The sequence below is a fragment of the Ranitomeya imitator genome, chromosome 1, assembly GCF_032444005.1.
Source record: "Ranitomeya imitator isolate aRanImi1 chromosome 1, aRanImi1.pri, whole genome shotgun sequence".
In the NCBI taxonomy this organism is placed as follows: Eukaryota; Metazoa; Chordata; class Amphibia; order Anura; family Dendrobatidae; genus Ranitomeya; species Ranitomeya imitator.
In genome coordinates this window covers 683004459-683016635 of record NC_091282.1, presented here as the reverse complement: position 1 = coordinate 683016635, position 12177 = coordinate 683004459, and the positions used below count along the sequence as shown (strand labels likewise).

Here is a 12177-nt window from a genome sequence, read left to right as displayed (position 1 = left end):
CGGCAAAAAAGCACTAAAATAAAGGGAGATAATTCTTCTTCTACTCACTGACTGTTTGCCAGCAAACTATATTGATGGTGTCTGTGTTTCTAAAACTTGTAGTGTGTACCTATATACAGAATATATCTGCCTTGTATTAATTGGAGTGATTTTATTTTCCTGTACGGAACAGCTTTGTTCAGTGGTATACCTGACCTGAAGCTGCTCCATGGCGCGCACTGCACACAAGCGAAACATTGATACTGCAAGCAATTGTCCACTTGGGGTTATTGCTTCACTTTCTTTTCAACCAGTTTTGATCAATCCACCAATATTTTAATAACTGTTTTCTTTATTTTGTCATGTTTATAGAGTCTATATGATACAACCAGTTTGCTTCCTTGTTTATGTTTAGTTTATGGTATCCAACCATTGTGCTTGCTTATTTATTGACATCCAACCACTGTGCTTGCTTGGTTACATAAAGTCTATGATATCCAAGCACTGTGCTTGCTTGGTTATGTAAAGTCTATGATATCCAAGCACTGTGCTTGCTTGGTTATGTCAAGTCTATGATATCCAAGCACTGTGCTTGCTTGGTTACGTAAAGTCTATGATATCCAAGGACTGTGCTTGCTTGGTTATGTCAAGTGTATGACATCCAAGCACTGTGCTTGCTTGGTTATGCAAAGTCTATGGTGTCCAAACACTGCTTGCTTGGTTATATGAGTGCTATGGCATCTCACCCCTTTGCTTGATTAGATGTGTGCATTCTATGGTATCCCACCACTGTATAGGCTTGTCTATAGTTTCTGGCCACTGTGCTCACTTAGCTTTGTAAAATCTATTGTTTCTGACCTCTGTGCTTGCTTGGCTATGTACAGTCTTTGGTATCTCACCTCTGTGATTGCTTGCCTATGTACAGTCTATGGCAGGGGTCCCCAACCTGTAGTTCGGGAGCCACATGTGACTCGCGGTCTCATGAATTGTGGCTCGCAGCTGTCTGTCAGCTTGGTGCATTAACTCCAGTTGTAGCAAACAGTTATGAAGAGCACATCTGAAAATGGTGAATTTTGTGAGCAGCCCTACACAAAAGAGCAGATCTGGATGCACATATACTGGTCTTAGGGGTTTTGAGATGATGTAAGTATGGTACGCTGGGGACAAGATGACACCACCTGTCAGAGGAGGTGTTTGAAGCTGGATGTGTCAGTGTCTTGGGAGTGCTTTATAGGAGAATACTGTATTGTAGGAACCTCTGGATTTTTGTATACTGCTTTGGGATGATTGATTTTTGTGGAAAAACCTTGGTTACCATTATACCTGTAATGGGGGCTTTGGTTGCCACTATTGTGAAAGGGGCGGGAACTGAATGTGGCTCGCAACCCTGTCTCAAAGCTGGATGTGGGTCGCGACCCTCTCTCAGAGCTGGATGTGGCTCGCGATGCTCTCTCAGAGCTGAATGTGTCTCTCAAGGTCAGAAACGTTGGGGACCTCTGGTCTATGGTATCCCACCTCAGTGCTTGCTTTTCTATATACAGTCTACGGTACCCCATCTCTGTGCTTGCTTGGATATGTAAAGTCTGTGGTATCCAACCTCTGTGCTTGCTTGGCTATGTATAGTCTTTAATTTTTTACCACTATGCTTTCTTGGCTATGTACAGTCTATGGTATCCAATCACTGTGCTTGCTTTATGTACAGACAATGGTATCCCACCACTGTACTTGCTTCACAGTCCATGGTTTGCTTTAGGTACAGTCCATGGTTTCCCACCACTGTGCTTGCTTTATGTACAGCCCATGGTTTCCCACCACTGTGCTTGCTTTGTTATGTACAGCCCATGGTTTCTCACCACTGTGCTTGCTTTGTTATGTACAGCCCATGGTTTCCCACCACTGTGCTTGCTTTGTTATGTACAGCCCATGGTTTCCCACCACTGTGCTTGCTTTGTTATGTACAGCCCATGGTTTCCCACCACTGTGCTTGCTTTTGTTATGTACAGCCCATGGTTTCCCACCACTGTGCTTGCTTTGTTATGTACAGCCCATGGTTTCCCACCACTGTGGTTGCTTTTGTTATGTACAGCCCATAGTTTCCCACCACTGTGCTTGCGTTGTTATGTACAGCCCATAGTTTCCCACCACTGTGCTTGCGTTGTTATGTACAGCCCATGGTTTCCCACCACTGTGCTTGCTTTTGTTATGTACAGCCCATGGTTTCCCACCACTGCACTTGCTTGGCTACGTACAGTATATGGTATTCAACCACTGTGGTTTAGAGTCTATGGTTTCTGACCACTGTGCTTGCTTGGTTATATGCAGTCTATGGTATCCGATTACTTTGCTTGCCTCGTGGTTCTTTATGTCTAAGGAGAAAAAAAAACCATCAGCGTTAACGTGATATATATGGTTTTCAAATAAAATTTGCTCTAGTCCTGATTAATCTACTCATTCTATGAATGAAATCACCTTTCCTAAGGGTTTTATATAAGAACATTGATAACCTTTGTCTTTTGTCTAGATCTAAGTGTAAAATAAGATTTTTAACAAAAATCACCTTCTTTTACAGGTACCACAGAGCGGGTCTGTCTGATCCAGGGCACAGTAGAAGCTCTCAATGCTGTCCATGGCTTCATTGCAGAGAAAATTCGAGAAATGCCACAGAACGTGGCAAAGACGGAACCGGTCAGCATCCTCCAACCACAGACTACGGTTAATCCTGACCGTATCAAACAAGTATGTGTCTAAAATCTAGAAATGTGCCCAGTGCTATTGACAATGATCTCACAGCATAGCCCTGAGCCAAATTTAAGTCCCCAAGAAAGGCTGAAATTAATAAGATTGCTAGCCAAGTAGTTTACCCCAGTCATAAAGAAATAAAATGTAACCTATCACTAGCTATGCTTACAGTTTTCATAGTAGACGGAGGTGTTCCGCTACCACACCCAGACCGGCTGCTGGCTCTCATACCTTCTACTCAGTCGTCCTTATAGTTAAATGAGTCGAATGACACTTTCAATTGGTGAACTATCCTCCCAACCAGCAGAAAGTGTCTGTCCAGGCTCAGCCCCCAACATTCCCATGTGATTGCCACTTGTATTGCAGCTTCGCCCCATTGACTTTACTGGACTAAGCTTTAGCACTAGACACAGGCACACTTGAGGTGTACGATGGAGATCTTCCGAATCTCATTGATGGCTGGTCCTAAGGCTAAGCCATTATGTAAAGTCCTGGACTGCCCCTGCAGCATTAGTATGGCCATTTCTTTTGGTTTAGTTTCTAAGTGAAGACTTTATTGTATATATGCTTGCTGTTATATTAGAAAATATATTTCCTATTGTCTCTTACCATGGTGGGATTTTTTTTTCTACCTTTCCTGCTGAAACTGATTTGATTTCTATCACTAATCCAATCTCATCCATCCTCCTCTCACCCTTGCTGTTCCTGGGAATGCTTTTTCCGTTTTCTTTTTCCTCCCCTACTCTTTTGGTTTAACTCCTTCGGTGCCAGATGAGTCTGTACCAGGTTATTTTCCGAAAAGGCCAACGCTGGCAGTGAAGGGGTAAATTTATTACTCAAGCTGATTGAATTCTGACCCTGCTTTGTTCTGCAGACATTGTCATCATTACCACCAGCCACCAAGTCCTCTCCATCTGACCCCATGACCATCTCCAGAGCCAGCCAGGTACTGTACCATTCTCCATATTTCATGTTATTCACGTAAGGGAAGTGCAGCTCCATCAACATGTCAGGGCTCATCGTCATGGACAGTATAATTTTGCAGAGTGCCAATGTAGGGATCAGATCATTGATATCAAGGATTACGTTAGGTAATCTCCGGTTGGGCATCTAGACAGGAAAAGACAGATATTTTAATGGGCACATATATTTTTGGGACCAAAATAAATGCTACCGTACTTCTTTCCTTATCGTAGATTCTGCAGGGTCCAGTGAGTATTATAGATATGCTATGCTAGTTATCTAAAATGCATTTTTCCATAGTAAGCTGAATAGGGCAAAGTTGGTGCTACGGGGAGGACCACCCACTGAGCTGTAGCATAATGGATGCTGAGAACAGTGTGATGTAGTGAAGCTAGAGATCATGGGATCATTTCAGAAAAGGATGTAGGATATTTCGCCCCCTTGTATAGTACTACAGTAGTTAGCCCAAATATGTATAGGATGCACCTTATACAGTAATTAATGCCATTTACAATAAAGCAGTTGACATTTTTCTAATGATCCATTACTTCCATTATTTGCATTGATTTCATTATTTTTAATTTGTTTCTATTAGATTTATTGCAACTTGTATATTTATTTTAAGTGTTTTCTATGGTAAGAAAAAAGACTGGTAAAATAAAGAGTTCCCGATTCAGTGCTGTCTTTCCCACATGTATTGGTGACCTAAATGACATAAGTCAGATCTTTTGGTGCTGAATGACCAGATCATGAAACAAACCTAACAGTAACTAAACTTAATGGATATCTAAAGCCCCTCACAAACTTTAGACTAATCCTTTCGATCCTGCAGATATCGGCAGGTTCAGCCGCCGTTCTAATGGGTAGGGGAGCCCAGATAACATCGTCGAGAGCATGCCCAATTTTAGAATGTCAATCGCTTTGTTCTCCCAGAAAGATGGAGTAGCCAGATATGTTTGGCAATGGCGCTCTCATAGAGTACACAGGAGTGCTCGGCCAAATGAGAGCTCCTATGTATGGGAAAGCCAGTCAAGATGGTCATTGGCCGAACTAAGCTTCGGCCGACAATCATCTAATGAGTATGGCCTATTTACTGCTGGCCTCCATTGTCTGAAAAGTTCTTATGGAAAAATAACCATGGATTTTATAAGGAGCATCAAATGTGTAAGAGGATTTCTTAGGAATTGATAGGCTATAAATGTTCCCCCCAGTTGTGTGCAGTTGTTCTAAAACCATACTGGTAGGTCAGATCCATACTGTACGTGCAATGGCAGTGACACTCATTCAGTCATTTAACGTAAGGATTTTAGTATTTTCTTAACTGGTAGTTAGAGGGAACCTGTCACCATGAAAATGCAGTCCAATCTGCAAGCCCCATGTTACCGAGCAGGAGGAGCTGAGCAGATCAATATATAGATTTGTGAGAAAAGATTCAGTATAACCTGTAATTTAATAATGTAATCCTCTGCTTGTTCTAGGATTTTGGGTTTAGCGGGCAGTCCTATCAGTGATTCACAGCTATCTTTGCATACACACTTACATAAAGAAAACTGTAAGTCACTGATATTACCATCCACAGTACCCAAAATCCCAGAAAGAGCAGAGAATTAAATGGTTAAAGGGAGTCTGTCACCCCCAAAATCGTATATGAACTGTGGCCACCGGCATCAGGGCCTTATCTACAGCATTCTGAAAGATGAGCAATAAAGGTTATATTATACTCACGCAGGGGTGTTCCCACTGCAGTCCAGTCCGTTGGGCGTCGGGGTCTGGTCCGGGGCCTCCTATCTTCTTAAGATGAAGTCCTCTTCTTGTCTTCTTGCCGCTGCTCCGACGCAGGCGTACTTTGTCTGGCCTGTTGAGGGCAGAGCAAAGTATTGCAGTGCGCAGGCGCCGGGCCTCTCTGACCTTTCCCAGCGCCTGCGCACTGCACTACTTTGTTCTGCCCTCAACAGGCCAGACAAAGTACGCCTGCGCCGGAGCCACGGCAGGAAGACAAGAGGGGGACGTCATCTGATGAAGATAGGAGGCACTGGACCAGACCGCGAAGCCCATCGGACCGGACCGCAGCGGGACCGCCCCTGGGTGAGTATAATATAACCTTTTTTTGTCATCTTTCAGGTTAATTCAGGGTTTATCTACAGGATTACAGAATGCTGTAGATAAGCCCCTAATGCCGGTGGCCGCAGCTCATATACAATTTTGGGGGTGACAGATTCCCTTTAAAACACAGGTTATACTGAATATTTTCTCATAAAAGTATATATCTATCTGCTCAGCCCCTCCTGCTCTATAACATGGGACCTGCAGACTGGACTTAATTTACATGGCAACAGGTTCCTTTTAACCCCTTAATGACCTATGATGTGATATGTCTGTCATAGATCACATCCCCCTCTTTGGTGCAGGCTCCACCGTTGAGCCCGCACCTTTTCCGGCACATGACAACTGATCTTATCAGCTGACATGTGCCCCTAACAGCTGCGAGTGGAATCGCAATCCAGCTGTTAACATGTTAAATGTTGCTGTCAAACTCTGAGAGCGACATTTAACATGGCCATGCCGGAAGTGCGTCTTAGCTCCGCCCATCGGCACCCGTGTCATATGAACCTGGGTCGCCCGGTGGTTGGCGCTCCTAAAAGATGAGCATTTTTGTTACACATAGCAGGGCTGAAGCACTGCTATGTGTAACACAAATTATCAGAAGATCGCAGCTTCAAGTCCCCTAAGGAGACTATTGAAGCAAGTAAAAAGTAAAAGAAAAAGTTGAAGAAAATATTTTGTCCCATTCAAGCTAAATAATAAAAAAAAAAAAATACACATATTTGGTATCGTCGCGTTCAGAATTGCCCATTCTATCAAGATATAAAAAGAATGAATACGATCGTAAACGGCGTAACTAGAAAAAAATCAAAACCCCAGAATTACTTTTTTGTCGCTGCGACATTGCAATAAAATGCAATAACGGGGGATCAAAAGATTGTATGTTCCTCAAAATGATATAAATAAAAACGTTAGCTCAGCGCGCAAAAAATAAACCCTCATCCAGCCCCAGATCATAAAAAGTTGAGACACTACGGGTCTCAGAAAACGGTGCCATTGGATTTTTATTTTCACAACTTAAACTAAAAAAGAACTTATACGTGTTTGCTATCTACAAACTCGTAATGAACTGGAAAATATAATGGCAGGTCAGTTTAGTATTTGATATGATAAAATCAATGATGTCGTCCAAAAGTAAAACTTGTCCCGTAAAAATCAAGCCCTCACATGGCTATATTGACAGAAAGATAAAAAAGTTATGGGTCTGGGAAGAAGGGGAGCAAAAAAACGGAAACGCAAAAACGGAAATGCCCCTGGTCATTAAGGGGTTAAAGAATAGGACACAACAAGATTAAATCAATATGTCCCAATGCCATTTTATTTACCAGGTAATTTTGCTTTTTGTCTGAGATGCAAAGATTACATAAACCAGTTGCCCGACACTTTCAAGATTACTGGTGTACTGTATGATGTTTAATATCAAGTATCCCTCACCAGAAGATCTCAATTTGGGTTACAAGCATAGCATGTGGCAAGGACGGTTGTGCGCCTCCCACCCCATGCCGAGGTCACTGTTGATAACCAGGCAGAGCTAATTAGATCAATCATTTCATTACAATGTTACATTACAGTCAATTACACTCTGCGCTCTTTGGTCCTGCCAGCGTTTTTTGTAATTTATGGGTCTTCTTTTGCCTGCAAGCGCCTGTCAGAAGCTCCTCTCACTGCCTTTGTCCCCCCACCAGGGTAGTGCTCAACCTATAACCCTTTTCCAACAAATTAGTTTTTTTCCTCCTATTCTTATACTGTACAAAACGAAAATCATGTTGTCCTATATACAGTGGGGAAAATAAGTATTTGATACACTGCTGATTTTGCAAGTTTTCCCACCTACAAAGAATGGAGGGGTCTTTAATTTTTATCATGGGTACGCTTCAACTGTGAAAAAAAATCCAGAAAATCACATTGTATGATTTTTACATAATTAATTTGCATTTTTGCTCATAAAATAAGTAGCTGATAAAATAGAAAAACATAATATTTGGTACAGAAACCTTTGTTTGCAGTTATAGAGGTCAGAGATTTCCTGTAGTTCTTGACTAAGTTTGCACACACTGCAGCAGGGATTTTGCCCCACTCCTCCATACAGATCTTCTCCAGATCTTTCAGGATTTGGGACTGTCAGTGAGCAACTTTGAGTTTCAGTTCCATCCAAAGATTTTCTATTTGGTTCAGGTCTGGAGACTGGCTAGGCCACTCCAGGAGCTTGAAATGCTTCTTTTGGAGCCACTCCTTAGTTGCCCTGGCTGTGTGTTTCGGGTCATTGTTACACTGGAAGACCCAGCCACGACCCATCTTCAATGCTCTTACTGAGGGAAGGATGTTGTTGGGCAAAAACTCGCGATACATGAACTTTGTAAGTGGGAAAACTTGAAAAATCAGTATCAAATACTATTTTTCCCCTGTGTATCGTGAGGTCTTTAAACTGTGCAGGCAATCACACCAGTGCCATCCTGTAGAATAAAGAGATTATTTTATCCATAGAAATTCACAACTGAGAAGCAGAGGTTTTGTTTCAGTTCAATAAGTGTTATACTTCAAATTATGGAAATCATCTTGCTGTGGAACAGGGGTTTATACCTTGAATGAATGGAAGTCATGTTAAAAAGAGTTGCACAATTTGGATGACCTCAGATTATTTCTGTATAACTCGGGTGAAATAGTAACATAGGAAAATTATCTCTTCAGAGAGGAAGAGGACTTGAACTCTAGTGCCTATTGGAATTAGCAATCCTAAAGTCAATGCCAACCCTTTAACAAGCCGTAGGATAAAAGCTAAACTGGACACTGTTTGTAGACATGTTTCAGGGTGTTTGTCGCTCATCAGTGCAAAGCAAGAGGACTGCTTTCACAAGATGAGCGGCCTCTGACAGACGTCTAACTTGCAGGGCTTGTTAAACGGTTGATGTATACTTTTAGGATTACAAAGTCCAATAGATGGCACTAAAGTTCAAGTTCAACTTCCTCTGTGAAGAGACAATTTTCAGACTTAATTTCCCTAAGGAGCATTTCATAGGTACATTCTGCTATTTAAAGGGAATATACTGCATTGTCTGTCATCAAGCACAACACCACACTGACGTGTCCACCTTGCTTGCTATTGATATAATGTCCACCTATCTTTCTTTCTCCTTTGGTTTCTTTCTCATGTTTTTCTGACCTCAGGTGAAGATCATCGTTCCCAACAGCACTGCAGGTCTGATCATCGGTAAAGGAGGAGCCACTGTGAAGGCAGTAATGGAACAATCTGGTGCATGGGTACAGCTTTCCCAAAAACCAGATGGCATTAATCTGCAAGAACGAGTGGTGACTGTAAGTGGAGAGCCAGAACAAAACCGCAAAGCCGTAGAGCTTATAGTGCAGAAGATCCAGGAGGACCCACAGAGTGGCAGCTGTTTAAACATCAGTTATGCCAATGTCACTGGACCTGTAGCTAACTCCAATCCCACAGGATCTCCATATGCCAACACTGCTGAAGTTCTACCTACTGCTGCAGCAGCAGCAGGGCTATTAGGACATGCCAACCTCGCTGGGGTTGCAGCCTTCCCTACTGTGCTGTCTGGATTCACTGGCAATGATCTGGTTGCTATTACATCAGCTCTTAACACCTTGGCCAGTTACGGCTATAACCTCAATACTTTAGGGTTGGGACTGAGTCAAGCAGCCGCCACAGGAGCACTAGCAGCTGCCGCTGCAAGCGCCAACCCAGCCGCAGCTGCAGCAGCCAACTTGCTGGCTACATATGCCAGCGAAGCAACTGCGGGTGGTGGCACTGCAGGGGGAGCGGCTGGAACGTTTGCACTAGGCAGCTTAGCTGCAGCCACGGCAGCTACTAATGGATATTTTGGGGCAGCATCCCCACTAGCTGCTAGCGCCATTTTGGGCACTGAGAAGTCAACGGACGGCTCCAAGGACGTAGTAGAAATTGCTGTGCCAGAAAATCTAGTAGGTGCCATTCTTGGCAAAGGTGGCAAGACATTGGTGGAATATCAGGAGTTGACTGGCGCCAGGATACAGATCTCCAAAAAAGGGGAGTTTGTCCCCGGTACCAGAAACCGAAAGGTAACCATAACAGGCACACCAGCTGCCACGCAAGCTGCCCAGTATCTAATCACGCAACGAGTCACTTACGAGCAAGGTGTAAGGGCAGCCAACCCACAGAAAGTGGGTTAATTGCTCCTCCGTCCTTCTTCCCTTTCCCAGGATGTTAACTTAATTGTCCCTTCCTCCTCCCTTCTTCTTTTCATGGATGTACTGTATTTTGCAGGAGCGATTTATATTTTAGTTTTTTTTTACTTTTCATTTTTGTTTTTGTTATTGGCAGGGGAAGTGCGCGTCGGGTTATTAATATATAATTATGCAAATGAACGCAACAGTGTTGACAAAGCGCATCTGTAAATAATACATGTTCTGCGGATGTTTTAGAGAGGGAATTTTTTTTAGTGTTTTTTTATTTTTTTTTATTACTTTTTTTTATTATTATTATTTGAAGGATTTTTGACAGGTTATATCTCTCTCACTCTCTCTCTCTCTCTCTCTCGTTGAGGTTTTATTGTTTACGCGTCAAAAAAAAAAAGTTAAAAAAAAAAAAGTTTTTGAAGCCTGCCATTTTACCAGCATTGTTGTAGTTGAAAATGAACTGAATGTAAACATGAAGTGACGCATAGGTTTTAAAACTCTGTGAGGGCTGACGCGCTCCAGCAACGCACTGCAGAGCCACGTGTTGCTGGTCCCTTCAGAAACCCGCACAGTTATCAGTATTAGTCCTAGGTGACGCTGTAACTGAACTACTGTTTTGCTGGGAAACAGCAGGGGGGGTCGGGTGGGTGAGTTACCTATAAAACAAAAGGGAGTAAAGAAAATCAAAAGCACTGTCCAACATCACTCATGCTTCCTGCCTTGGGGTGGCAGCGTATGAGGAAACACATGTTTTGGAAGAAAAAAAAAGAAAAAAAAATAGTTTTAAATTAAAACATAAAAGAGATATATATATAAATATATATTATCTAAAAGCAATATAGTTGCAAAAAAAGCACTGTAAAAATATATATTAAAATGGTTAAAACTGTGGAAAAAATAACCTTTTTGGTAAGTTTACAGATCAGTGTCTTCATAACAACCTGTATAACGATGAATATTCCGGCTGGCCAGGCTACATTTCTATCATCGCTGATCCCGTCAGATTTATCTCTTCTGATGGGTGACGTTCGGTTTTCATAAGAGCTGTGTCTGTTTTCTTCCTCCATTGGGTTTTCCCTCTTGCCCCTTCATGCTGAAACCCTTTAAATCCCCAGTCTCTCACCCCATCTTGTTTTAATTGCATTAATCAACCATGTTCTTTTTTTTTACCCTTCACTAGTTGACCTTATTTCCTATCGTACTCTGGAGAGACAATGATGTCACACGTTCAGCAACAATTGACAATGGCGGTGCCAGTAAACCTATTACTTGCCATTGTTCGGGGCTGTGGCAGCTAAATTTAAAAAACTAAAAAGGCATTCCTCTCTATCATACAAACTCCAGCTTTGATTTTTATTTTTTTTTTTTTAGTAAGAACTAAGCTTATAAGTAGGAGAGTTAGTTTATCATTTTACAATTAGTGTTAATGGCTTTCATTTGGGGTTTGTAGGACTGGGGTTTTAATTAGACCCCATAGTACCTGGCCAGCCATGCACCAGTTGATCCATTAACATCCTCCCTTTTTAGATGTAGTGCTGTGTTGTGTGCGTATTGGGGAATTTTCTAAGCCAAACCGCGCACACACGCAACAACTTAAAGTGCCAACTGTTAGCTGATGAGGTTTCATTATCTGCAACGACTTAGCGAGAGCGTTGCCTTTTAAAACGCTTCTGATTGTGTATAATTTTAACACTAGCGATCTCTTAGTGTTGTCAATGTAGATTTTACTGTGAACAGTATCTGTGATTTTTAGCTGTTTTTGATCCCTCCGGGGCTAGGCTACACCAGCCGCCGCAGGCTCCGATGGTCGTTTACCTGCATGTTCTTTTTCCGTGGGGCATCTTTATGTCAGCTTCAGTCAGTACTTCCCTGCATGCTTGTTTAGCTGAGGTAGTGTTCATTTCCAGCGTGTGTCTACCTGTCGCAGCACAGGTTCCTCCAAGGGCCATTTTTATAAATTTTTATTTTTAGAATAAGCTTTTTTTTTTTTTTTGGTTGTTTTTTTTTTTTTGTTTTTTGTTTTTTCCAACTTGTCACCCCCTCCATGTTTCCGAGTGCCAACTAGCCAGATCATTCTGTTTAACCTCTGCATTTGGGCCACCAAACCACTGAATTGTGGTCGTTCATAAACCCAGCATCTTCTCATGCTATGCATGCAGTCGTAAAAAAAACAAATAATAAAAAAAAAAACTATCTAAAAAAATTCAATGGACA

General features: G+C 42.2%; 1 protein-coding gene across 6 annotated transcripts in view; it reads left to right on the top strand.

Moving 5' to 3' along the window:
- Positions 1-10344, top strand: part of NOVA1 (NOVA alternative splicing regulator 1) — an 88248-nt gene extending 77904 nt beyond the window's left edge. For 3 of the 6 annotated variants that reach the window (XM_069730161.1, XM_069730179.1, XM_069730207.1), the window contains exons 3-5: positions 2549-2715; positions 3593-3664; positions 8950-10344. In XM_069730161.1, coding sequence (XP_069586262.1) covers positions 2549-2715; positions 3593-3664; positions 8950-9957 — 1247 coding nt within the window. In that variant the 3' untranslated portion in view covers positions 9958-10344. The remainder of the gene's footprint in view (positions 1-2548; positions 2716-3592; positions 3665-8949) is intronic. The other 3 variants (XM_069730171.1, XM_069730199.1, XM_069730189.1) reach the window with 1 other exon arrangement.
- Positions 10345-12177: the final 1833 nt, after the last annotated feature.